We start from the raw sequence: 27,804 nt of genomic DNA, 5'->3' as shown, positions 1-27,804 counted from the left end.
TGTTGGCCACGATTGGAACCCTGTATGGAAGACCGCAGTCTTCAAAATCTTTATTATCCTTCTTCTTCTTATGTACGGGAAGGAGACCGTGGTCCCTATAGAATTTGTGGTTCCAGGTCTCCCGATGGCCATTGAAAATAGACTTGCCACCAACGGGCCCAAATTGAAACCCTACCACGCGAAGCGCGCAGGGGACCCGAGAGGCCGGACGGACACCCGAGAGCCCGAAGGGGGACCCGAGAGGATGGAAGGGGACCTAAGAGGCCGGGCAAACGACTCGAGAGGCACAAGACAAAAGCAGGAGACTTTTGGGCGAGGAAAACCGAGAAGGATGAAGAGCGATCCCAGAGACAGGGGACTCGAGCTGAAGACTCTCTAGACAACTTAAAAAAAAAAAACCACCGTACGGGGTCGTACGGCAGATGACCGTACGGTTGGAAGAAAGAAAGAAAGAAACGTACGGTCGTATGACAGGCGACCGTACGATCAAAAATTTATTTGAAAAAAAAAAAATTTGAAAAAAATCGCACAGTCGTACGACAGCGACCGTACAATCAAAAAAGAAAAAAAAAAGAAAGAAAAAGGGAAAATGGCCACCGTACGGTGGGACCAAGGTGACACCACCATGCGGTGAAACCACCAAGGTGACACCACCGTGCGGTGGAACCACCGACGGTGACACCATCGTGCGGCGGTCACACCGTGCGGTGGGAGCCACCGAAGGTTGTTGCCGAGACATGAACCCACCACCGCACACCGCACAGCCCGACCACCGCACAACACCGAACACTGCCGCACAGCAAGGGATAAAGGAGGAGGAAGACGCACCGCACGGCCCGATCAACACGCACAGCAAGGGTTACGCACACCAACGCGCAGCAGCCGCAAAAGGAAAAAGAAAAAAAGAGACCAAGCCCGCACAATCCACACAGCCACGTAAGGGCAAAACGACCGCCACAGGTAGACCAAGCAACCGCACGATTGGAGGTGCCAGTGCTTTGACAGGAGGTGTGTCCGTACGATAAGAAGGGTGTCGACCGCACGGGAAGGTGGCCGCACGATTGGAGGTGCCAGTGCTGTTGTTGACCGTACAGAGAGGTTGTATGGCCAGGGTGCCATCGGGGACATTATAGTGCCTAAAAGAAAAAGAAAAAAAAAACGACGACGACGGATTGAAAAATGATTCGATGACATCTGGAGCCTAGACACTGAAAATATTGGAGTGTAGAAGAAGGGTTTTGACATCATAAAATATCACAGAAATGATGCGCGCCATGGACTTTCGTGGGGTTCTAAAGGTTGTAAATTGGTGTTGGCGGCTGGGGCGCTGCCCCAGGACCCTGCGGGGGCGCTGCCCCTCGACCCTGCTGGGGGCGTTGCCCCCAAACGCCCAGTTTATTTTGAGCTACAGAAGACCACGGGAAGTGTTGTGGTTGTCCGTATTGTGAGAAAGAAGCCCGCAGCTAAGCATTGGCAGGGAAGCCATAAGCCATAGAGGGAGGCAGATTTGGAGGTTGGGAACAAACAGAGTTCGAGCGAAGGCATTGCAGGTCCGCGCAGTTGTATGACACCAGGGAGTTATTTAGTTCAGTTTTTAGCCTTTGGGGAGTGTGATGGAGGATTTGAGGTGTCTCCTAGCATTTGTGCCAGCGGATTGTAGCCACCTCCAGGCAGGATAGGTACGCTTTGAGGAACTCGGAGTATGTCTCGGCTGGACGTGAGGTTGCCTTGGTGGATGCACAGAGGGCTCGGGAGGAGCTGACCACCAGGTTGGAGGCAATAGTCGCGTGAGACTTAGTTCAGCGTACCCAGGAGTTGGATGCCGGGAGAGCAGCACGGGTGGCTATCGAGGACAACTTGGCTAGGGAGACAGTATCATTTGAGTAGCAGTTGGTGGAACCTGAGACTGAAAAACGTGTTTTGCAGCCAAGTTTGGGTTAGGCACAGGAGGACTGTGATGGCAAAGGAAGCAATATTGATGAAATCCGCACTTGAGCATCCGATGGTAGCAGAAAAGGGTTTTCGGGCGAGGACGCAGCAAGTGTATAAGATCCGGGTCCGACTGGCGTCAGGAGTTCCTGCCGTTCATCTCTATTTTGTATTAAGTCGTCGGAGTCGACTTCTTTTCTTGGGGGGGATGATGTTGCCGGGAATAATCATTATGTTATGTTGTTATATTATGTTTATGTTGTCATTGGTAATAATGAGTTACGGCGGTCAGTTAGTTAGCCGACGGGTAGGTAGTTGGAGTTGCAACGGTTGTGTCGTACCCCTTTGGGTATTATATATTGTGTACCTTTTCTTCGAAGTAAGATCATGATAGTCGTGTAAAATGTAATGTTATAAGCACTTGATGTACATGGACTGTTGAATTAACATAAAGACTGGTTATTTAATGTATTTCCATTATGTTCTGTGCATTTACTTTCTGCATTTAACCGTTTACCCGAGAGGGCAAACAGTCTCCTATCTCCCATTTGAAATCACAATGATACAACTTCGCCCACCTTGAGAAGGAGACTCGTGGCTCTTGGATCCACCTGTTGATATGTCGCTTGCAATCTTTTTCCCTCTTCACGTAATACTCTGCTGCACTTTCTTTGGAGATTTCCATGTAAACAGGTGCAGGAGGTATTCTGAAGACCTTCTCGATCGTATCTGCATCAAGATGGTTTATAGCTTCGCCATCATCATTTTTGATGACTCGTCTCTTTGTCAAAATGATGGGCGCAGGCGAGAACAAACTCAGGTTCTAGGGCAGCAACCGGAAAGAAGATGCATGATGGATATGGCTGTCCAACAGCCGCTGCATGTTATTATCTTGTGGATCTTCCACCCTCTTGACAAATTCCGACATATCCACGTACCCTATTTCCGTATCTCTGATACGATCCAAAGGGGAAGAAACTTGGGAAGGTGCTACCTCGTTCTGATATTTGTCATATTTGTACTTCATCTTTTGTGAAACTGGAGATGCCGGCAAATCTGACATTGATTGTGAACCCGGAATACTGTGATGAAGACTTAAAAGAGTTAAGGCAACATCATAGTCAGCTGCAAATATCATTCTTCCTTCTTCAAATGGGAATTCAAATGGTAAAAACTTCGATTCTTGAACTTCAGGATTTTGTGAGAGGAAGAGGGGAAATATATATGAATGGGAAAATCTTGACTTTGACCAATTTCGGATCTTGGCGAAATTTTTGCAAGTATACAAGTTGGTAAGAACATACATGCAATCGGGGTTTTAAAACCCAAATGCAAGTACACTTGTAAATTTGCAAATGGAGAAATGGATGGAAAATGAGAATTTGACTTGCGGAAAATGACGGAAATGAAAAGTACGGATATGGGAAACATGAATGGATAGAAATGGGAAAATCCGGGAATGTCATTTTCAAGAAAATGGGAAGAACTTTTCAACATGTAATCCGGTTTTTAAAACCCGAATTTGAAAGGGGGGGGTATTTCACACTTTTCAACTTGGAATTTTAACCAAAAATGGTTAAATTCCTTAACCGTAAGAGAAGAACAAGAATTTCCAGTGAACTTGTAATCGGGATTAAAAATCCCGAATACAAGTAAAGAGGGAATATGGGAAGAACAATGCAATTCAAAAATTGTATACCAAGGGGTAGATCTCTCTCACAAAAACCGATTTTGAGGGAAGAACAACATATTTACAAAAATGCAACTAAGAAGGAAAACTAAGAAAACAAGAAAATAATAAAAATGAAACAAGAAAGAAAGGAAAACATACCTTGCTTCAAACTGAAAATGCTTCTCCAAAAATGCAAACAATCTTGGAATGGAGAAGACAAACTAATAAATAGAGAGATTCCAAAATGCCAAACCCTAGCCACATTTTGCAAAAACGCCTTATGTGGAAAAACGTGGCAGCAAATGCATGTGAAATGGCATGGAAAATGCTTGAATCCTCCTTAACCCTCAACGCCTTATCACTCCTAGCCAAAACAATTCATATCATTGAAGATTCGTGGCATTCCAAAGGGTTAAAAACGTGGTTTTTTGAAAAAAACGTGGTGCCTGTTATAAAGCTAAAAACCAGCAAAAGCAACCTCCATGTGGCGTGAAAGGTGTCCAATCATGCATGAAAATAGAGAGCAATTCAAAACGCCTTCCTCCTCCAACAAATTCTCCACAAAATTTGCCTTGAAATGTTCAACAAAAACGATTTTCTTGCAATTCGGGTTTTGTGGACCAAACAACAAGTTCGAATTTGCATAAGTATGTGAAAATCGGGTTGTTTAGAACATATGACAAGTTCTAATTTTCACTTTTTCCTCAACAAAGCCAAATTCAGGTTTTTTAGAACAAAATGCAAGTTTTCAATTGTCACTTTTGCACTTTATGAGCAAAATCAGGTTTTTGGGACCAAAGTGCAAGTTTTAAATTGTCACTTTTTCACTTTACAAGGCAAAATTGGGATTTTTGGAGAAAGATGCAAGTTTTACTCACTTGTAAAGGGGAAATAAAACCCCTACAACAAGTTATAATTTACTTGCGCACATGTAATAGGGGTTTAAAATCCCTATTACATGTAAAAACCATTAAAGTAGGGGGTTTTGGAGAGAACTACAAGTTTACTTGTAACTTAACCAAAAAATCCCTATTTTAACTAAAAAAAACTACAAAACAATAAAAATAATAAAAACATCAAAGGGAAAATTTAAAACAAATTACAAGTATTCATCTTTTAATAAAAATGCACATGTAATAAGCTAAACATCATTAAAACTTGCAGTTTGAAGAAAATTTTCCACCTGCAGTCAGGATTTTAAAACCCGAAATTGAAAGAAAGACATAGCAAACAAACCCAGAATTCGACGAAATTCGAAACGTAGTTGGAGGATGAACTAAGGATTAAGCCAATCCAAGGATTAGTTGAAATTCTGCCTCGGGAAGCATGTCATAGAGTAAAAATTTTCATTTTTTCACAAAAAGTTTTATGTAATGATCCTTCATTTTTGGAAACAAAAATGATGACAACAAAGGGAAGGCTCCCCCTATCTATCTATATCTAATCTAGAACTACACAGGATGAGACATCAGTCTTTCTTCTTCCTTCAAGAAAGCCAATATCCTTTTCTCTCCATAGAAAACTGATAGCAAATTAACTTAAAACAGCAATAACAACTTTTTGAAATAAGATGAGAGAAAGGAAATGAAGTTTCCTGAAAGCTCAAAGACTTCCGTCACTTCCTTCGAGACGGGACAGCAATATCAAGCTCAAAGACTTGAATATACGAAGTCCTATCTACCCTTTTCTATGCTAATAATATCAAGAACAAATTATAGCAGCACAAAGTCTAAAATATCTTATTCTCTTTTACACAAAATGGTAAGAACTCGTATGAGCTCAAAGAGTGACAACTATTTCTTATCACAAAATCTATTTCTAATCTCTTTCAAGAACAAATGTAAGCACAAAATCTTACAACTCTTCCTAGAAGAATGTTTACTCTAATTTATATTAACCTCCAATACTTGCAGCACAAAGACTGCAAATCAAATTCGATTAAGCTCTCTAAGAAACACTTGCAAGAAAAATAATATGGAACACAAACTCAAGAATGTAGCACAAAGACTCAACACTTGAGTAATCTTCTTCTATTTCTTTCAATTCTTCAATTTACACATAAAAGCTCAAAGACTTATTTGCTGCAAATTTAGAAGAGTTTTTGCTTGCTTTCCAAAAGATAAGCAAATACAATAGACCCCCTCTAGTATCTATAGGGGAGGAGTCTTGAGAAAAAGTTGGGAGGATCCTAACTAACTTGAGAAATTCTCTCAACCACCAAGACTTATTCAACAACTAACTATGACTTATTCAAAGTCACAAGTCCTATTCTAAATTGACTTGTAACTCATCTACTTGTAATTACAAAAGCGCAAGTAATGACTTAACTTGCAATTTACAAAATGTTTTTACAAGTAAACATGTCAAAAGAGAAACTACAACTAAGAGATTCCAATTCTGAAAAATGCAACTAAGTGTTGAAAAACACTTAGGTTGCAGCATGTGAAGACATGAATCCTTTGAACTTTTGGATGATCATTTGCAGCTCATCAAGATTCGGTTCATGGGTATTCTTTGTCACGATCATGGTTTTCACAATAACATCACTGCAACGAAGGATTGTGGCATTATTCTTCTCAAAGGAAGACTGAATTTCTTGCAAAAAGACTTGATAGGCAACCAAAGCTTGAATAGATGCAACTGAAAAATAGTTCACTCCTCCACTCATGATGAATCTTCAACTGTAGATCTAAGAGAACCATTTCTTCTGATATTAATTCCCTATTGTGATCCATGATATTGCAAGAAGCTTTCTCACGACGAGAAACAATATCCTGAAATACTTCCAATCGCAGTCTCATAGAATCATCAATGTCTTCAACTAGTGACTTGAGAACAAGGGCTCTGTTCTCGAAGAGCTCCTTGTATTCTAGATATACAACCCTCGAAGGAAGAACCTGATGTTCTAGAAGAACACACAACTTTTGTTGAGGAATCTTGAGCCATGTTGTCAAGCTATCTTCCACTTTTTCCAAATTCTATTTGAAAGCATCAGAAACCTGGTTCAATTGTTCCTCAATGGTCTTCAATTTCAGCATCATTTGAAAAACCTCCTTCAAGACCTGTGCACATAAATCATGAAGCTGATCCACCCAAGATTCCAATGCTTGTACCTTTTGAGCAGCTCTCTCAACTCCTTGAATTGATTCTTGTGGACCAGAAGAACTTGAAGGATTGCTCCCTTCACTAGCAAATTTGGTGATCTTTTGAACAGCTGCAACAAGTTGCCTATTCTCCTCTTCTAGCTCGTACTTCTTGGCTAGAAGCTCATCATATCGCTGTACTAGTGAAGCTACGGACTGTTGGGCATCATGTTTGACTACTTCATGTGTTTGCTTACCCAGCTCTACCCTTGTGACCTTGTAATCAGCAGCTTGCATCCCGTCAAAAGGCTTGTCTACAAGAGGTTCAACAATTTCAACCACCTTCATCTTGTTGTTGTCAATAATTACCCTTGAGATTGTCTTGGCCCTTTTAGCAACCTTACGCCTAGATTGCTTAAACTGCTGATAATCAAAGACATCAGGAAAAATTTCCTGCTTCTTTCTCTTGGGAGTGAAAGAACTGAGCCAAGGAGGTAAAGTCATTAGCTGTCCTTCAGTAGCAACTGAAAGCAGAGGAGAAGCAGTTTTTGTTTGAACAACCGTGGTCATCCTGGGGGAAGTATCTGTCTGGATAGCAACCATGGCTTGCTCAGTAACCAAAGGGTATGAAGATTGTTTCATAAACTCCTCAAAGCTGAAAGTAGAGGTATCAATCTTTGACAAATGAATACATGCAGGAGTATCCTCGAAGATTTCCAGCAAACTCTCTTGTTGATGATCAAGAGGTGGCTCAACTGCTGAAATGGGAATGGCATTCTGAGGAGACTCATCCACTACTGTGTCAGGAGGAGATAAAGGTAGCTCCATGGCGATTGAGGAAGGAACCTCATGAGGTGACTCCGAAGTTAGTGACTTAGGAGCATCATCTGACTATTGTTCTTCCTCTGGACCTTCAAGATCAATCACATGAATGTGAAGCTGGGATTTCTCCTTCCCACGAACTGTCACCTCCTCAAGAGGAAGTACCATTGCCCGACTAACCCGCAACTTGATTCTTGTGCCCGAAGATGATGCACCTTCCTTGTTATCTATCTGGATTTCAGACTTGCAACCAAGGGGTCACGTAGAATCATCTTTTCTTCCAACCTTGATCTTGATGAGTCTAACACCATTACCTTTGAGCCCAGTGTTGGTGTTAGCTAGGATAGGCTGAAATCTCTCAAGAATGGAAGTGCATTCTTTGTGTGACAACTGAATTAATGGAAGTGGAGCTTCATCAACTCTTCGTGAAACATATTCTGGATCAAGCACATTCCCATCATCAATCATTCCTTGTGGAATGTCCATCAGGTTCAAATTAATAATCTGTTCAAGGGTGAGCCTACAATAATCCATCTTTTGAACCTCCTTTTCTGTACGAAGATCCACCCAAATATCCTCTATGCGATGCACATGTATGAAGGACTTTGTGATTCTCTCCTTCATACCTCAGTAGTCAAAATTTGCTCTTGACTTAAACCTTTTGAGTTTTATCTCCTGCATTTCGGTCTCCATAGCTTTGGCTTTGGTGGATGTAACAAGGGAATACCGGCCAATCTTCAATGGGTTAGTTGTAGAAATCCCCATCCCAACCTTATGCTTGACAGTTTGATGTGCATGAACAACCATGATCTGTCTTCCCAACTCCATAAGAATAATCTTATCAGTTGAGTATCTAGGGAGCATGTATGGCTGCCCGCTGTAACATCCAACTCTCATGTAAGTGAAAGTCGCGAATTGAAGGAACAAGCAACCATATTCATTCACTCTTTCCCATGACTTGTCTGATACTCTTATATTCTTTAGAGTCTTATCAAACTGACACATTGTTGGTTAACAGATTTGCCTTTCCTTTAATATTTATATATTTTAAAATGATGATGCATGCATACCCTTCATGAAAAAGCAAATGAACCAACAGTTGGGTGAACCGAGTTTCAGTTTACCCTCTGCATAAGAGTGCAGCTCCTCGTAAGATTTTCAATGAATGTTTATGCAAATAACTCAGAAAGAGACACTTTTCACCAAAAAGCGAGAAAGGCATTCACATTCAATTGTCAACACAATAAGAATGCTACAAGATAATTAGAATAAATGCAAAGCTCACGGGCTTAAACCTTGAGTATTTCAATTCGATGTAAAACCTATTTCACTAAGCATATTCAATGTAGCATAAATATTGATCGATACTCCTTCATGCCTCACTGGACAAGGGGGACCAGAATCATTTAAACTCATTTAAATAACAATGTACCACTAATTCTCTCAAACAATGAATTCACAGACTTATGAAGAACTGATAATGTAGTAAAATATTTTGTACACAAGCATACATCCCAACAGAGATTGCTCTATCATTCAAACGCATAGATTTGAAGATCATACAAAATATATCATTCCATTCATATATCGAATGTCTACACTGGAATTCAAAGAAGATTAAGTCTGCTCATTCAAATCAAAGTTTTTCGAACCCTAAACAAAGCTTGCTTAATTACATTTATAGCCTCCAGGCCAATAGTTCATTTGAAAATAACCCTAAACTATTAAACTCTGCCTTAGAGTTAACAAGAAACTGTTTGCTTTGAACTGGATAAAACTTAAATGAACAACGGCCACAGACATAGTGTCCCCGCATCTCCGAGAGTGGAGGGTGGCAGGGATTTGGAGCAGTTTATTGCGGACATGGTTGCTGGAGCTCGGAGGATTGTAGCCTCGGCACGGTCCGAGGGAAATACCCGAACAAATAGATAGTTGGAGCAGTTGCTTGGGTTTATGAGGTACAGGTGCACGGCAAACTTTGCCGAGTGTTTTGAGCCGAGGGGGAGGCCTACTACAGAGACCTTGCAAATGTTGGAAGATTGGGGTCTCCGGGAGCAGATTAGCAAGACCAGTACACAATCACTGTTGCGGAGGATAGAGCAGGTCTTCTGTGAGACATACTATGAGCTAAGGAGGACACAGTATATTGCTCAAGGTACGAAGACCCAGCAGCACAAGGTCATGTCGACCTGGGAGGTGTTGGCTGCTCGACTCCAGCAGATAGAGGAGTCGCACAGGGAGCAGTTGGCTCGGGAGAAGGCCTCGTGGGTCGCAGAAAGAACTACCTTGGAAGCAGAGTTGGTCGAGGAGAGGTCGACAAAGGATGCCTTAGGGGCACGGTTGGAGGAAGCCCGGGAGGGCAGGGCTATGTTGGAGAACCGTCTCGCTAGTGCCTTGGAGATAGTGGATAAAAAGGATAAGAAAGTCTTGGAAGCCGCGATGATGGTGAAGACGGCTATGGAGTGACAGATGGTTGCAGAGAGGGACCTGTAGTTGAGGACTGAGCAGGTCTACGAGTTATGAGCATGCTTGGCAGCCACACCACGAGCATCGGCACCATCCTCACCAAGGACGCTTCCTCAGCCCCATTCTCAGTCATGATTTCTTTTTCTATTGATCATCCCATTTTGTTTTCAATCGTCAGGAGACGACCTTGTTTTTTCAGGGGGGATGATGTTGGCGACATATTGTATGTATGGGAATAATAAGTGATTAAGTAATTAGGAAGTACTTTGTTTAGTGATGTAACCGAGGGTAGGTAGTTATGGGTGCGACGGTTGTCCCTCGCACCCCCTCGATACCTTTATATACCATGTGATGTAACTTGCCATTATTACGATTATGAATGGAATGGTATCTTTTCTGTTGGCTAGCAATTGATATACATTGTGTGACTTAATATATTGTGATTGTGTTTATTTGAAATCTATGGCATTACTGTTCTTCATTACGGATTATGTCTGCATGCATTAAACTGTTCGCCCAAAGGGCAAACAAATCTTTTCAACCAAAGGGGAAAAACTAGCATTTCCATCTTACTTGCAATCGGATTTTAAAAACCTGAATGCAAGTAAAGAGGGAAAAATGTGAAGGGAAAGACAATGCAATTCACAAATTGCATTCAAGACTTGGGTAGAATTGGGAAGATCTCTCTCAAACCCAAATTGAAACAAGAACAAAACAAACAACTATCATGATCAATCAAGGAATTTCAAAACAACAAAAATAAAATAAAGACAAAACTGAAAACAAAACATTCCTTGCTTGATCAAGATACCCTTCAAAGAGATGAACTTAACTTTGAAAGATACATTCAGCTCCTTAAATAGAAGGCAAAACCAAAACGTTGAAACCCTTGCCACGTCTTTAACAAACTCGGATTTCAACCAAAAGCATCAAAAACGACATCCAAGGAGGAGGAGGAATGAGTCAAAACGCCTAGCAGACCCACGTGTTGAAGCAAGGAGGTGAATCGTTTAGGTTAGAAGACCAAAAACGCCTCCATACGTGCTGCAAAAACGGCTAGAAAGGAGGCAAAAATGTGGCAAACAAGGAGCAAAACGCCTTCCATTTAGCAAAAAAATGTGGCCCAAGATGCAGCAAAAACAGCTCAAGGATGACACGCCTTCCTCATTCCATGAATTCTCCCACAAAAATCGGTTTGAAACTCCTCCAAAATTCGAACTCCTTGGAGAAAAACCCAGGTCAGGTTCTTGGAGAGAAGGAGCAAGTTAAAATGCAAGTAAAGACATGCAATCGGGTTTTAAAAACCCTTCTATAAGTTTTAATTGACTCCTAAGGCAAATCGGGTTTGTGAGAGGAAAGAGCAAAAACAAATGTCATAATAACTTGTAATAGGGAAATAAAATCCCCTTTACAAGTTTTAAATGACTTAAAACAAAAGACTTGTGATAGGGAAATAAAATCCCCTTTACAAGTTTGAAAACAACATAAAACAAAAGACTTGTAATAGGGAAATAAAATCCCTATTACAACTTAAAAACACTAAAGTAGGAATTTTTATAAGAAATTACAAGTTCTTTTAAACTTATAATTTTAAATTCACTTGTAATTTGCCCAAAAAGTTCCTACAACAACTTAAAAGACATAAAAGCAAGGGGGAAATAAAAAGTAAGTTACAAGTGACAAGTTTTAAATATAGTGCAGTTGCAATTGATTTAAAATTTCCCTACAACACTAAAACAAGAGAAAAATAAAACTTGCAATCAAAGGAAAATTTCCCACCTACAGTCAGGAAGAAAAAACTCGAAATTGAAGAAAAAACATAGCGAACGAACTCGGAATGCGATGAGATTTGAAACGCCGATCGAGGATGGACTGAGGATTAAGCCAGTCCAAGGGCGAAGCAAAATTTTGCCTCGGGAAGCATGCCTTAGAGTAAAAATTTTCATTTTTTAACAAAAATTTTAAAGGGGTTGTCTATTTTTGTGGATACAAAAAACAGACAATAGCTAGGAGAGCTCCAATTTTCTTGGAGAGCTTGGTTTGAGTTTTTTATTGGCATCTAATGGTGATTAGCAGCTCAATTGGTATCTAGGTTTGCAGTAACACTCTTTGTAGCATTTTTGGCCTTCTCAGTTGTTCTCCACAATTCTTGCAGGACACTACTATTTTTAATAATTGCCTATTTCGGCACTCGATATCATTCTTTAGCAGTAGTTTCTTCTTGGCGTCATTTTTCACAATGTGGTTGGGATCATAATTAAAAGTGGTTGGGATTATTTTAATTATTACACTAAGTTATAAAGAATGTTATATTATTCACTTTAGTGTTTCAATTTTAATAAAATGGCATTATGTTCCCTCAAGTGGACACCTAGGGAAAAAGGGGACATGGAAATAAGTTAATTTTTTATTATAAAAGGCCTTTAGAGGGAAATAATTTATTTTGAATTTTAAAGTGCTCTTTCTTTCCTCCAACTCTATATAAGGAGGAATTGGATTATTCAAGAATGCACATTTAACAGGATAATGTCGAAGTGAATAGTGAGTTCTAGGAATTGATAGAGGACGAAAACCCTCATCAAATTACTAGTTTTGGTGGTGACACATCCTCCCTAGCTGATAGAATGATTTCACACAGGAATCACCAATGTTTTCACAAAATTTGATAACCCAAGGTTTTCAGTTACGACTATTTTCAAGGCCTTTTGATTGTGTGTTTGTTTGATATTCATATCAGATAATTTTCGGGTTCTTTGTGGTGATTTGAAGAGGTTGCAGAGGCCACAACATGCTGCTGGTTCAAAATGACATGGTTCTAGTGCTACCCTAGCAGGCCATCCCCCTTATTTATGTTGATAAGAGTTGTGTTTTTTATTTAATACTTCTGGGTATTCTATCATTGGAGTTTATTTAGCTAGCCAACCCTATTTAATGGAGTTTTGAGAATTATTTGCAGGTTTATTATTTTTCTAGAGGGTCATACCATTTCTAGCCATGGCTGAATCTTGGCATGAGGGTTAACTGAGTGAAACATCCACTATTTGAGGCGTCTTGGTTTTTGGCATTGAATTTAGATTTGCCTTTGTGAAGCAGATGGAGCTATAAAGGTTTATGTGCATTTTGGTCTAGCTGCCCCTACTTTTTCTAGCGCAACTTTGAATGGTGATGCTTGAATAATCTCATGTCAGTCTACTGGGTTGTTGTTATCTGCATTTTGTGAGTCTTTGGTGAGTCCTAGAAACATATGAAACTGCTAATGACCTTTGGGCCACACTAGATTCAAGGTTTGGTGTGTGTATGAGTAGATTAGATTGCTGTTACAGACCTTCTACATGCTCAGAAATAAATAGCTGACAAGTTCCCATTCATAGCAGCTGTTTCTATGGTTTTTGAGGTGTTATTTCCAGAAGCACAACTTCAGTTTAGATCCTAGCGAATGCAAGTGAAGATTTAGGAAGGATGGCTAAGCATTCTACTCTTGTTCCTTTGCCTCTAGCATCACTTTGGAGCCATTATACCATAGTTAAAAGACTCAATAAGACTCACCTAGACTCTGTGAGTCCCAAGGTGAGTAGGTTGAAATGAGGCTTGAGGACTTGTGACTTGGGTAGTGTTATCACAAAAGCTTGCACCCTTGCTGAGCTATCAACTCAGCAACCTTGTGAAACATGGAAACAACCCCGAAGTGTGGGACCTTGCGCAAGGGGTTGAATCTCCGGAGAAGGCCGGCTTCCTTCTCTATCTAGGTGCAGGTGTTGAACCAACTCAACACTTCAAAGCTAATTCCTAAGCCTACCCTAACAACTTACAAAGGAAAAGAGAAGAGAGAAATTGCTTGAAAACAAAGGGAGGTGATGCACCAAGAAGAGATAGTTCCTCTCCCTACTGAAATGACACAAGTAATTAACTGAAACACCCTGAAGATGCACAACTTTCAGTTATATGAGTAACCCCAATGCATAGATGAAGGTTAGAATCCACTGAATGCCAAGAGGGGAGAAGGATTCCCACAAGTCACACTCAGAAAACCAGTTAACACAGCATATATGAAGAGAAAGAGCCACAACATGCACCTATGATGAAGGTAAGAAAGCATACACAACATACATAGGTTGAAAGAAGGCAAGAATAGTGTTCTTCAATTAATCATAAGGCCAAACACCAATCTTACAGTTGCAGAAATGCAAAGATTACAAGTCTTCAAGAGAAGAGGAGAGCATAAGAAAACTCAAGGCAACAGGGAGAGAACCCTTTACAATGAGGCTTAACAGCCTTATATAGAAAAAATGGGTTACAATGGTGATCATGACCCCTGCATGTCAGTCTGGAGGTGCAGAGAAGTGCATGCACTTGACTTGTACATGCAAGCAACCTAGCCATACCCACAAAGAGCAATCCTGAGAAGGTGGATTGACTGACCTTCCAAAGTCAGGCATGACATAAGTCACCCAGCATGGCCCCATACCTCCCTTGATGGAAATCCTGCCAAAAACACTAAATGCACCCCTGTAGCTCCACAAAAAAAGTGCATAAGTCACCAAAACTGTCGGAGCATTTAAAGCTTTGAGTGTCGATCACACCATCCGGAAGTGTTGCAAGTCGGAAGTAGTTTGAAAAACTTTGGAGACCGGGGTCTCCGTAGTTGGGGAACTTCAGAGGCCGAGGTCTCCGTAGTTGGGGAAGTTCGAAGGCCGGGGTCTCCGTAGTTGGGCAAGGAACTTCGGAACCTGGGGGTTCCGGAGTTCCGGGGTGGAACACTAAGGAACTTCGGAACCTGGGGGTTCCGGAGTTCCGGGGTAGAAGACTAAGGAACTTCAGAACCTGGGGGTTCCGGAGTTCTGGGGAACTTCGGGGACCGGGGTCTCCGTAGTTGGACAAGGAACTTTGGAACCTGGGGGTTCCGGAGTTCCGGGGTTGAAGACTAAGGAACTTCGGAACCTGGGGGTTCCGGAGTTCCGGGGTAGAAGACTAACGAACTTCGGAACCTAGGGGTTCCGGGGTAGAAGACTAAGGAACTTGGGGAACTTCGGAGACCGGGATCTTTGTAGTTGGGGAACTTCGGGGACCGGGGTCTCCATAGTTGGACAAGGAACTTCGGAACCTGGGTTCCGGAGTTCCGGGTTAGAAGACTAAGGAACTTGGGGAACTTCGGGGACCGGGGTCTCCGTAGTTGGACAAGGAACATCGGAACCTGGGGGTTCCGGAGTTCCGGGGTAGAAGACTAAGGAACTTCGGGGAACTTCGGAGACCAGGGTCTCCGTAGTTGGGGAACTTCGGGGACCGGGGTCTCCGTAGTTGGACAAGGAACTTCAGAACTTGGGGGTTCCGGAGTTCTGGGGGTGAAGACTAAGGAACTTCGGAACCTGGGGGTTCCGGAGTTCCGGGGTAGAAGACAGAAGAAAAGCTAAGGGAAGGAAGGGAACTTCGGAGACTTGGAGTTCCGGAGCAGGAAAGAAAGAAGCTAAGGCAAAGAAACTCAGAACCTCGAGGTTCCGAAGTTTCGAGCTAGAGAAAGAGAGGGCCAAGGAACTTCCGACAAGACAACACTTCAAACCCTGATTTCACTGCTTTTCTCCTTGATCAACTGGGCAGCGCTGGTCCATGGAACATATCTCCGATCGGTTCTCACTGATGGACCAAGGGTCTCATAAAATGACAACAGGTACCCAGCAAATCTTGATGGGTAAACTCGTCCAAGTCAATGAAAATTAGTGGGGAAAAGCGTAATTTGAAAATGCTTAAATGTAAAAGCTTGAAATTCAAACCTTTTTTGAAAGGTTTGGAGAACTTTTGGAAGATAGTTAAAAGTGATAAAATTATGTAAAATGGCATGTGTTGTGACAGTTTGTGTAGTCTCAAAGGTTTAAAAATTGGGCTTGCTGGTGGGGGCTTTGTCCCTCGACCCCACCCTATATTGTGATACTAAGTGTGTCCAAGGTGCTACTCCTAAACCTCACGAGGGGTGTGTTGTGACCTATTTTACGCATCGGCCCATCGCAGATGGGGACCCCCTGTTTTTGTTTTTTAGGGTTTTGTCCTAGCTCTGCAATTTCAAAAATCCATTTTCTTTGAGAGTTTTGAGTTAGAGTTTTGAAGTCATCCCGAGCCAAACAGAGAAATCATGCTCAGAATCATGTTTGAACGTTGTCAAAGTGCTTAGAAGGTCTAAAGGACAAGGATCGCAATTGCTTTGGGTCATTTCTGACAACTTTCTATTTTAGAAATTTTTGCTTTTTTCTAAAAATAGAAAGTTTTGTTTTTGGCACTTTGGGCACATTCCGGGAAGCATCTTTTTTGGCTTGCTTTTTGCTTTTTTGAAAGTAGAACTTGGGTTTTTTTCCTCATGTCATTTGGTCACTGCCCATGTTGTCGAATTCAAGAATTTTGCCTCTTAAGTACAAAAAGTAGGGTTATCTTTTTTCTGCTTTTTTCTGAGATTAGGGTTTTGATCCTCAAGCCAAATCATTACTGCCCATGTTTTCAGAATTAAAAAATTTGGTCTCTAAGGGTAAAAGCAAGATGGAAACCCTAATTAGGGTTTTGTTCAAAAAGACCAGCCATATGATCAGTGCCCATGTCCTCAGATTTAAAAAATTATGTCTTTAAGTGCAAAAAGCAAGGTGGTAACCCTAATTAGGGTTTCATTCCAGATGAATCAACATGACATGAACATGGTTGATCGAGTAAAGTCAAGCATGGAGATGGCACATAGTTGTCCAAGTTAAAATTCGCTCATGATAAGGGAAGAAGGTTTGATCAGCTTGGAATCATATGTCCAGGCCTAAGCACATTCAAGAATGGCACATAGACTTCCAAGTTCGCCAAGGTCAAGAAGGATGGCAAAGGCAGCATGAAGTGGAAGAATGTCCAAGACACATCAAGGTCCACCTTGTCTAAGATGGCTAAGACTCTTCAAAGTCCGCCTTGGCATGGAGTCTTCCAAGTTAGCATGACAAAGAAGAGATGAATTCCTTCCAAGCATACATGTCCAAGCATCTTCAAAGCTCGCCTCATGCACAAGTGAAGTTGTCAGACACAAGCTAAACTCCTACCTTCAGTCAACTAACTCGTGGCAATGGTAAATCAAACTCCTACTTGAGGTTAAGGCAAAGTTGAAGGGAAGAAATAAATCTAAGGCAAGGATCGAATTAAAAGAGAGCAAAACAAAACAAACTTGGCAAGCACATGTTAAACTCCTACCATCAGTCATCTAACTCATGTCAAGAGTTAGTCAAACTCCTACTCAAGGTTAAGCTACCAAGTTGAAAGGAGACAAATAAAACTAAGGCATAGAAAGTAAAGAAGGAGCAAAGCCAAATTTCAAAATTGGCAAGTCAAAATCTGCCTAGCATATGTCAAGGTTGGCAAAGCCTTTGTCAAGTCTGCCTAGAAGAAGACATGGCACAAGGAAGATGAAGTCCGCCCTTGGATTGTCCAAGAAGGTTCAAACTCCGCCCTATGAAAGATGTGCTAACTTCATCAAAGTCTGCCCTCTCTGGCAGATAGAAGGTGAACCCCGCCCAAGAGATAGAATGTCACAAGACCTTCAATCGCCTAATTCCAACTTGTGAATGATACCAGTTGATAAGCGCAAGTCCCCCTTGTATTTCAGCACACACTACCCAATAAGCTATCCACATAAAGTCGCTCATTCGCACATATAGACCTTGGAGTCGCCTTGTGGTCTTTCTCGCAATCTTGGCACAAGTAGTAATTTTGTTCAGGAGAGAATAGAGTATCCTTGGATATTTTATTCTAATGTTCGGTATATGATAAAACGTACACCAATAGGGTGCTATCCCTCAACCCTGCTCGAGGTGTTGTCCCCTAACCCCCACAAGAGGTGTTATTCCCAAATCTCTACTCTAGTTTTAAAAAACAGGAAAAATGAAAATCATTTTGGGCCATGTTGGCTGGAAGAGCAACATTATTTTTATTTTTCGACATTTTTCTAATTAAATTTCTAGTGACTAAATCTAATTTTATACTTAAAATATGCTAAGTCAAACCCTATCCTAAGTAATGCTCCTAAGGCTGTAGCAACATTTATAGACTTGTCTAAGATACAAGTGAATGACTCCACATAAAGTAGTAATGTTGAGCTGAGGGATATAAGGTTCTTTTTACCATAGCATGATTCCATTTTGTAATAATTGTTTTTGATGCCATTGATATCATAATCCATGAGTTTTGTACACCTTAAACATTTGACAATATTTCTATATCTAATAATGTTGTTTCCTTCAATTAAAAACCACTTTTATACTTATGTGATTGATGCATGCTTGTGTATGTGATCAAAGTAGGTTCTATTTGATTAGTTTATTGTGTCTTTAGAGTTTATTTATTAAAGAATGCATGAAACAAGTTTTAAATCCTTAAAATTTCTATATTTCATGGGTTTTTCAATTTGTCGAGTCTTGGTCGAGCTTGGACCCCAAGTTTGATTCTAGATCAAAATCAGCTTTTGCGTCTGAGATGATTATGAGTCTTTAACACTAGTCTATATTGAGGTTCAAGAGATCCAAATGTTCATCACAACCAACACATGTAAACCATTTTTAGATCATTCTCACAAATGGAGCTGCTGAAGGTGATTGAAACATTAAAATTTATATTGGTCCCTATGGAGGCAATCCAATAGTGAGATGGCAACAAATGTAAAGCGTATGATCCTAGATGACATTTGGTGGAACCACGTAGAATATCTTCTTCATTTCACCAAATCCATCATGAGTATAATCTATTTTATTAACATGGACAAGCCATGTTTTGGAAAGGTATATGGTGGCATCAACTCAATGATTGAGAAGATGAAGTCCACTATAAACTAAAAAAATGCAAGATCATCTACAAACTTTCTTCAAAAGGTGTAGACAATTTGTGTTAAGCGATGGAACAAAATAAGCACTCCTGCATTGACCCCATATTTTGAAGTGATGAGATTTTTGCTACACTATCAAGGGTGCCACCATACAAAGATGCAAAAGTCAACTAAGGGTATATGAAAGCAATTACTAAACTCTTCCTCAGTCCTAAAATGGACAATTTAGTTACAAATGAGTTTGTTTAGTTTGTCGCTTCCAATGGTCAAATTGTTTCCACCATCCATGATAAGTATAGGAAGGATGCTCCCACTTAGGGGTACCTCTATGCCATACATCGCCACACCTCCAAACTCTTGTGATCAAAATTTTATTGCAAGTTTTTTACTTTTTATTACACTTTAATTTGAATTGCTTTTCATTTTTAAAATAATTAAATTATTAGTTTCAAATTTGAAGATTGATTTACAATTTTACAACTCTCACTTTGTCTCTTGGTCGCTAGTTCCTCACTATCTAAGTGGAATTGAAGTACATACTCCATCCACTTAGTGAAACACAACCAATTGGCGACAAGGTAGAGAATCTAGCTTATTCTTATTCCAACTTGTGCCTTCTTACTCATAGACAAAATGAGTACATGGAACGGAGCATGAAGTTGTGGGATCTAGAGCAAAATGACTTGGATTTTTTTACTATGACATAATCTTCACTTTGTTTGGAGTCGAATACCTATCATGAAGTTGTGGGATCGAAGTTGCCCGTGATTCTTCTAATTTACATACATCACCTAATGTCAATGATGATGCTATGACGCTGATTATTAGTTGTGTTACTTTAGTATTGATCCAATGAATTCAAAATATATATCATCACATTCAATTTTTGACAAATAGATACTAAATTAGTGTATTATATTTCAATTTTGTAATAATGATTGTAGTTTTGCTTAGCATATGCATGATATGCGATATTCTAAATTTAATTCTTATTTTTAGGCTGCGAATACATATTTATGATTTTTATATTTTTTTGTAAGGACAAGACCAAAATGTACCTAGCACCCTAGAAAAATTATGTTATGCCAGCATACGGTACCCATATACCTGCTACATCAAAAAAGATACTACTCAATAACCAAAAGTAAGGATTAAATGATATAGACCAACATATACTATCAGAATTGTCATGTTGATAATATCTTTACGCGGAATATTAATTGCCAATAAAAATCTATTTTCAATTCTTAAAATCATAAATGTATGACTATACAAATTTATTGATTTATTTGTTAGGTTAACTTTCCCAATCTCTAGATTGGTATTAAAATCATATCTATAATATTTCTTTGGTTTTATATATTCCTTGAATTATGTGGTTATATGCTTGTATAGGAGAAGCAAACCTGAAGCATTACCTTTGAAACATAATCATGGAAACAATAAGCATGAAATGATGAATAATTGACTTATGCATATTCAACAATAACTATAGCCAGCCTTGGACACACCCATCAACAAAAGGGATTCCCTCCAAATAGAATTGGCTTCTCCCAATGAGGTCTTATATATGTATTTATACATTTCCAACATTGGAAACCAGCCCTAGATCTGATCTGGAGATGACACTCGTATGTGTAAAAGCAGCATATATGACATAATTTGCATTCCTCATGATGTGACTATGGTTCAGTAGTTGAAATGGTTTTTTTCAAGCACTAGCATTGGTGCTATCTCAAAACTTCAATGCTATGGCATCATTCTTCAAAGGTTGAGCGCTTAGGCACTAAAGCTTTGGATGCTCTCTTTGCTATTCCTTGGTCACTTGGGTACTCAAACTTGCGAAAAAATCAATCATCTAGTTGATATCCATATTATCTATTGGCTCTCTTTGTGAATTGGGCTTTTAGGTAGGCTCCTAACTATGGTTCAGGTGAGGTTCATTTTTTCAATGCCCCCTCTTGAGTCACTCTTTGGTGCTCGAGGATCCTAGTTTGACCCTAATACCATGTTATTTTCCATGGACCAGCTAGGACTCGAAGTTAAGAGATCCCATATGCATGCTAGTGTGCTCTAGTATTGAGTTACTATCTCTCTTCGTGGCTAAGGCTTTTTGGTAGGTTCCTTATTATGATTCAACTATGGCCCATTTCTCCAACATAATCTGTGGCTTTACTGAAAGATCCCTGATGGATCCCCTTGCTGATCTGCTGTAATTTTTAAAATAATAAACTATATTTTCCTGTGATTTTGCTGATGGTCTTATAGAATAGAGAGAAGTTGCAGAATGTTTGGTTTCTTTTTGTATTTTTTTTAATATATAAGCAAGTAATGAATAAAGAACAGCAAATAAGGAAGGAAGCTGAAACAAGTAAGAACATTCAATTAAATCAGAATTGATACAAATCGTACCAGGCAGATTTCTGATTTATAATATCCAGATTATTCCCTACGCACTGGGGATGTGCTTACATCCAATAATGGCGCCAACTGAAGCGTAGATGATGAACACAAACCAAGAACACTAGCTATGGCTGAATGAAAGTCTTCACCACTTCTAGTGTAAAATGTACCTGCTGTAATGGTGGCATCAAGCTGAAACAATCACACCCCAACTGGGAAATTCAACCACCCTGCTGAAACCCTCACCAAGCAATATGAATCTCCACAAGGAATAGCGCATACACTCTGATCAATAATGCCAATGCCAAAAGAATTCACTGCCAATCAATAGCTGAGGGCTACGTCCCAGCCAATACCAATCATGGGGTTTGCGTCCCAGATTGAAAAATTGCTCTACCAGAGCAATATCGCACCAAACAAGTTTTCAATATGTAAAAGATAATGAGAAATTAGGTTTCCTTCTCCTTATATCTCTTTCCTTCCAAATCGAACCCTAAAGATATATGAAAAGTGCGCTTTAATATAAAGTCATATTTCCCAATATTGGGCGCCCAAGTATAGAAAAAACACCACTTTTTCAATATAAAATAACTCCAAGCGCCAAAAGGACCCTGGCAAGTGAAAATCATTTAGAAAAGTTCAAGACCTTTCCAACGAGCTATAACACATGGGCATACGAATCCAGATGAAGCCAAAAACCCCTTATTACTCCAAAATGGCTATAGACATAGCCTTATTTAAAATATTAAAACGCTAACTTAGGAAATATTTAAATATATTAAAAATATAACCCAAATAGCTATAGAAAGCTCGAAACACACCAAAAGCCTGAAACTGAACCTGTCACCTGTCTGTGACTGATGTCGGAAATCATGGATCAACTGGCAATCTCATCCCTAAAATCTAGGGATGCTCCTAGAAACTAGGAAACACACCCAAATCTCCTGAAACTGAAACCAAGGAATGGTCTCATGGAACCCCAACCCTAGATGCTATCATAACCTCCTAAAAGTAGGAACAACCTCCTAAAATGTAGGAACTGCCTCCCAAATCAAGGAACTGCTCCAAACTGGTCTACTACTGCCAGAAACACCAAATCCAAACACTGAATATCTTGACTGAGTCTCTGTCCACCATTGCCAGCCCACAAGACTCCATAATAAGCTAACTCACATGTCTCTACTAGACAGAGCTAAAGAGGGGACATGACATTTACTATTTATCTTTTTTTGGTTGGATGGTTATAGAATATTTTTCCAATTGATGACTATAGTAGCATGCCCAACTAATGGTTACATTGTGCTACATTGGTTTTTCCAAGCTAATGACTATTATATATATACATGATAGATAGTTATGTTCTCTTCAATTTGCTTAAGTCACAATACCTCATCCGGCCGATGGCTATATCATTTTTTCCTAACTAAGTTAAATTAATTTTTCTCCAAAGTTCCATTTATTTAACAATGTCTTTTACTAATAAGGCATAGAAGATGAATTGGAAGGACTTTGAAATATTGAGCTTGATGGTGATGAATAACAAGGAAGACCCTATATACAAACAAGTTTGAATCTTGTCATTTTTTATGTCAATCCTTGTAGGTTTATTTCTTGAGCTATATTGTTAATGAGCAAGAGTATAAGTGTGGTTCAGGAGTAGCTGTATTTGGAAATGTAGGCAGCAAACCTAGCCAATTTACGACTTGTCCAGGAATAAACAAATATATATTTCCTCAAACTATGTATTATATATTTGTCAAATTAAACTAAAAAATAAAGAAATAAAGCTCATAGTTCACAATATGTTTAGGCATGTGTTTCTCTTCTTTTCAGTTTTATATTTTATGTATTTACTTTTTTAGTATTTTTTGTCTTGTATGCAGAAAGTTTGACCTTGTTTATCTTATGTTTTCACTATTTGAAAACATTTCTTGTCAGAAGCATATCTGAGCACCAAAAGGTTTGTGATTCTAACCTGATTCTTTCAGATGAAAAGAGGTGAATTTAGTAGAATTTGTATTATGATTTGTGCTTGTGTCTCCTATTTCTCTCCAAAAGCATTTCTGACCATCTTTTGCAAACCAAACAGCTAAACAAAAGTTTTCCGAGGAAGGTGCAAGCTAGGATATTATATTGAAGTAGCTTAAATGAAGGTATAAATATGCAGCAAACAATACAAGTTAAAGGATACACATAAAGAATTAAATAGTGAAATTATTGCACACTCAGAAGGTATAAATTTTAGAATCTCTTTTCTTTCCACCAAAAATTTCTCCATGTCTGTTGTGAGTTCCCTGTATAATTGATGATGATGTTCCATATGAGATCTTAGAATAGAAGAAGCAGAAAGTAATAGACAAAGATGTAGATGATAATATTTGTCAGAGAACGTTACTGCATAGTTTGCAACTATTAATTGATAATCCGTTATCTATTAAACATCTGAAATTTATATTGAAACACACAGGAAGGAAAAGAAAAGAACAGACAAGTACTTGTGGGGTTTACGCCTGCAACTACAAAAAATATTATATAAGTTGGTCATGAACTGATGTATCCAAAGCTAAGAAGCTACATCAAGACATACAAATGGAGAAAAAGGTGCTTCAAAAAAGGCAACAAGAAACACAGAAACCAGCCAAACAAGACGCATCAAAATGAAATTGAAGTGATGAACACAGAATTGATATAACGCAACAAGACTTCTAAACAACAGAATTGTAAGGCAAAAGCTAGACCAGATCACAAAGTGTGGGGTTCTTTATCAGATTCTCCAGTCTTTCGCCATGTGCTGTCCCAACCAACATCACACCTCTTTCTGCAATGGTCCGACAAGCAAGTGCCTCTGCTTCTGTTCCAATCTCATCAACAATAACTACCTCTGGCATATGGTTCTCTACAGCTTCTATCATAACTTTGTGCTGTAAAGATGGTTCTGGAACTTGCATTCTTCTTGCACTCCCAATTGCACAATGAGGAATATCTCCGTCCCCTCCAATTTCGTTGCTTGTATCAACAATAACCTATTGCATCATCAATAGTCAATTTGGGTAGCAAGAAACAAAGCACGATGAAGATGGACTAATAATTTCTCTAGGAGGTGCACAAGGTTAACGACATGCCACTCTTTTATGCAACTCATCTGCCAGAACTCGAGCTATTTCACGCATTACAGTAGTCTTTCCCACACCAGGCCTGTCAAATCACAAAGACAACATTGAAAACAATAATGCAAAGTTTTAGTGAAATAAAATAATGAATAAAGTATTCCAAAATCACCTGTTAGGCTGTATTGATATACCTTCCTAGAAATAAAATACTTTCTCCATAAGGTAAAAGGTCACGGACCATGTCAACATGGCCATTCACTGCTCGGCCAACTCTACATGTCAAACCAACTATCATGCCTTTTCTGCTCCTAATTGCAGATATTCTGTGCAGAGTCCCTTCAATCCCTGCTCGATTGTCACCACCAAACTCACCAATGGAAGCCTGAACTGCGTCCAAGTCCTTTCGTGTTATCTGTTAAATAAAATGATAGCACTAACCTTTTAACCTCACACTGCATGCAATACATTTACATATTGCAACCATATCCATAGATATCAAATGTTTCTGGAGATGACTATAACCATATTTTTGAAAGGAGGCAATAATGTTTATCCTAGATATCTAGCTAATACAAATGATGAATAATGCATCTATTTCATGTGGCTCCAATGCTTGAGTGATTATAAAAAGAGTTGTTCTAATGGATCAATGTACATTTTATTTCACATAGTCTGATGAATTTTTTAAGACCAAAAGAAATAAATTTGAACTCTAATGTAATGGTTAGCTCTGTCCATGATCTTTTATAAGCAATTCTGCATTCTAGCTGATGACATGACTCTATCATCTTCTAATGGGAATATAATTTACTTTAATAATTTGTTCCTGATCCAAGAATTGGAGACGGTTCCAAATTGATTGATTTCTGATATTTAGCTCCCAAAAGTATTGTATCCAGTTCTGGGTGACAAGTCACCCTCTAAAATAAGTACAGTATGTCCAAATTGAGGAAGGATTCTTCTCCATGCACATAATTGGTTTTTGATTTGTCCTGTACAGATTTACAAAAAAATTTATAGCAGACATCTAAAAGAAAAAACTGCAATAAGTACACTGGTGACTAGAATGCACCTGGGAATGATGTCACAGAAAGAAAAATAAATAACTATGATTATTCCATGGAAATGACAGCCAAACCATGGATGGAATATGCATGAGAAAATCTCTTAAATACCTTTATTAAATTATTTGTGATACTAATGCACATTTCAAGAGAGGGAAATCAGCAAGTCCATTTTGCGAAATAAGCTCATAAACGTGAATATTTGCATAGGCATTCAATCCTCATATCCCCTTTCCTCGGCTGTCCAAGTGGTCTCATATTTAAGGATGCAAAATTGATGTCACTTATCCTTCTGGGACAGTTTTCTTCTCATTACTTACGGGCTTTCTTGTCTATCAACTAACCCACATTCCTCATGCTAATCTCTGCCCAACAATTATCTTGTGGACAGTGGTTAACCCTCTGGGCCAAGAGTTTAGGTAGTCCCATGATCATCATGCCAGTGCCTTCTGTGGTAGTTATTTGGTCCTCTGTCTTTGTGCGTGTGACTTGTGGATCAGAATGACCCCTATAGGCCTGCCAATGGGCTTTCTTCTGATTTTCTTATTTGAATTTTATAAATTTTTATTTGTTTTATATTGGATTGAAGATAGTTTCATGAGTTTGAAGAGCAATTTGTTACTTCAATTTATCAAATTCTATGTTTTTCTTACTAAGAAAAACTATAACATTAAAGGGAAAAAATGTACATTCCCAACAAGATATATTGCTAGTTTAGCAGAGTAGCTATAATTTCCAAAAATTGCAAAGATTCTTGAGGAAAAAGAACATTAAAAGATAAAGACCATATACAATTTTGTTGGGTTAGCATCGTAATTTGTCCCTTTCAAGACAACACAAAATAGAACAGCATGTAAGGTTAAACCCTTCTTCAAATTAAAAATGGAAGCTCCCTTATAACTAGACTAAATTAAACCTTGGAACTTAAGGACATGTCCTCTAGCTTCTACAATATGTACAAGTTAAGTCTCTAGGTTTTAAGCATGCATTGCTAACAAACTAAAGAAGTTGTTGTTTGCCCAAGGTTTGCCATTGTGCCAAAAGATCGACCTGTTAACGCTCAATACAAACACCAAAGATAAACCAACCACAGGAGGCGGTTAAGCCATGTCGTGAATCCTTGAGGGCAGCACTGAACAACCAAGGGGATGAAGGAACCAACCTTCCAACAATCCCCCCACCCAGCGCAACCGAGGGATTCGAACCCGTGACCTGAGCTTTGATACCACTTGTTGGCCCAAGGTTTGCCATTGCGCCAAAAGATCGACCTATTAATGCTCAATACAAACACCAAAGATAAACAAACCATAGGAGGCGGTTAAGCCGCGAATCCCTGAGGGCGGCGCTAAACAACCAAGGGGACGAAGGTACCAACCTTCCAACAATTGTCAGCAGTTATGTTCTCAGGCAAGGGCACAAGGCTTATCAACACTTCTACTTAAGATGAGATTTTTGTATTTTTTTCTTGAAAGTAAATACCTACAACAGCTAACCACATTCACACTTTTTAGCTATATGTAGAGACTAAAAAGCACAAGTACAACACAAAACTTAAAATTGCAAGATTCAACAAATCAAATGAAGAGAATCACATACAAAGCAACAATGACCTTAATTCCCTGAAATCTACAATATAAAGCCTACAATATTCAATAAAAGTAATTCTATTTATTTAATCAACACATACGAAAAGCTCGAACAATAATCTTAGCAAAAACTAGGTGTAAAATTATCATTCCATAAGAATCAGTGAGCCACGAGAATGCATCCCCCAAAAAAATCCAGGCGTTTTGAGGATGGGGACGTCCCGAAAACATGAGAACTTGGGGGAGATGACCCCTACTGCACCACCACCACCACCACCACCACCACCAAGACAACAGGGTGCCCAAGAATCCCTCAATTGTCCTAGGGATTCCTAAGCATTTCTCATGGCAGCTAGACCAAAAAGAGGAAAAATAAATTAAAAAATCTTAATTTTTTCCTCAAAACCAAAGTCCAAGGCCAAACCCTAATGGCCAATGGGCCCCACCAATGCCTTGCAAACTCTATAAAACACTCCAAAATCTTCAGTTTTACTCACAATTCATTTCAACAGCAAGGTTGAAGAGGAACAAAAGGATGAGTGAAGGAATGAAAGAGTGCGATTGAAGTGTTGAAAGTGCAAGAGGGGTGAGAAGGAGCAAGAAGAAGAGGAAGAAGAGGGATTCTACAAAGTTGGAAGTATTTTTCAAGCATAAAGTAGGATTCTATGACTTTAAATTTTTTTTATTGTTTTTGTTAGTTTCATATTCAAATTTTAATTTTATTTGTATTTTCATAGACACGGCTGCAAGTGCATATTTAAAGATTCATTGTCATTGTTTGTTATTCATATTGTTATCAAGATTCAACATTGAGATTTATTTTCAATTTTGTCAAACTAGGCTGA

At 39.3% G+C, this 27,804-nt stretch overlaps 1 protein-coding gene across 5 annotated transcripts in view; it reads right to left on the bottom strand.

Moving 5' to 3' along the window:
• Positions 1 to 27,804, bottom strand: part of LOC131060201 (uncharacterized protein ycf45) — a 288,117-nt gene that overhangs the window by 191,496 nt on the left and 68,817 nt on the right. For all 5 annotated transcript variants that reach the window (XM_057993353.2, XM_057993354.2, XM_057993356.2 and 2 more), the window contains 3 exons: positions 24,501 to 24,721; positions 24,322 to 24,394; positions 23,938 to 24,222 (listed from right to left, as the gene is read on the bottom strand). In XM_057993353.2, the coding sequence (XP_057849336.2) occupies positions 23,938 to 24,222; positions 24,322 to 24,394; positions 24,501 to 24,721 (579 nt within the window). The remainder of the gene's footprint in view (positions 1 to 23,937; positions 24,223 to 24,321; positions 24,395 to 24,500; positions 24,722 to 27,804) is intronic.

This window comes from Cryptomeria japonica, chromosome 3 (assembly GCF_030272615.1).
Source record: "Cryptomeria japonica chromosome 3, Sugi_1.0, whole genome shotgun sequence".
Taxonomy (NCBI): domain Eukaryota; kingdom Viridiplantae; phylum Streptophyta; class Pinopsida; order Cupressales; family Cupressaceae; genus Cryptomeria; species Cryptomeria japonica.
The sequence above is the reverse complement of the archived record's forward strand: the minus strand, read 5'-3'. Positions and strand labels throughout refer to the sequence as shown.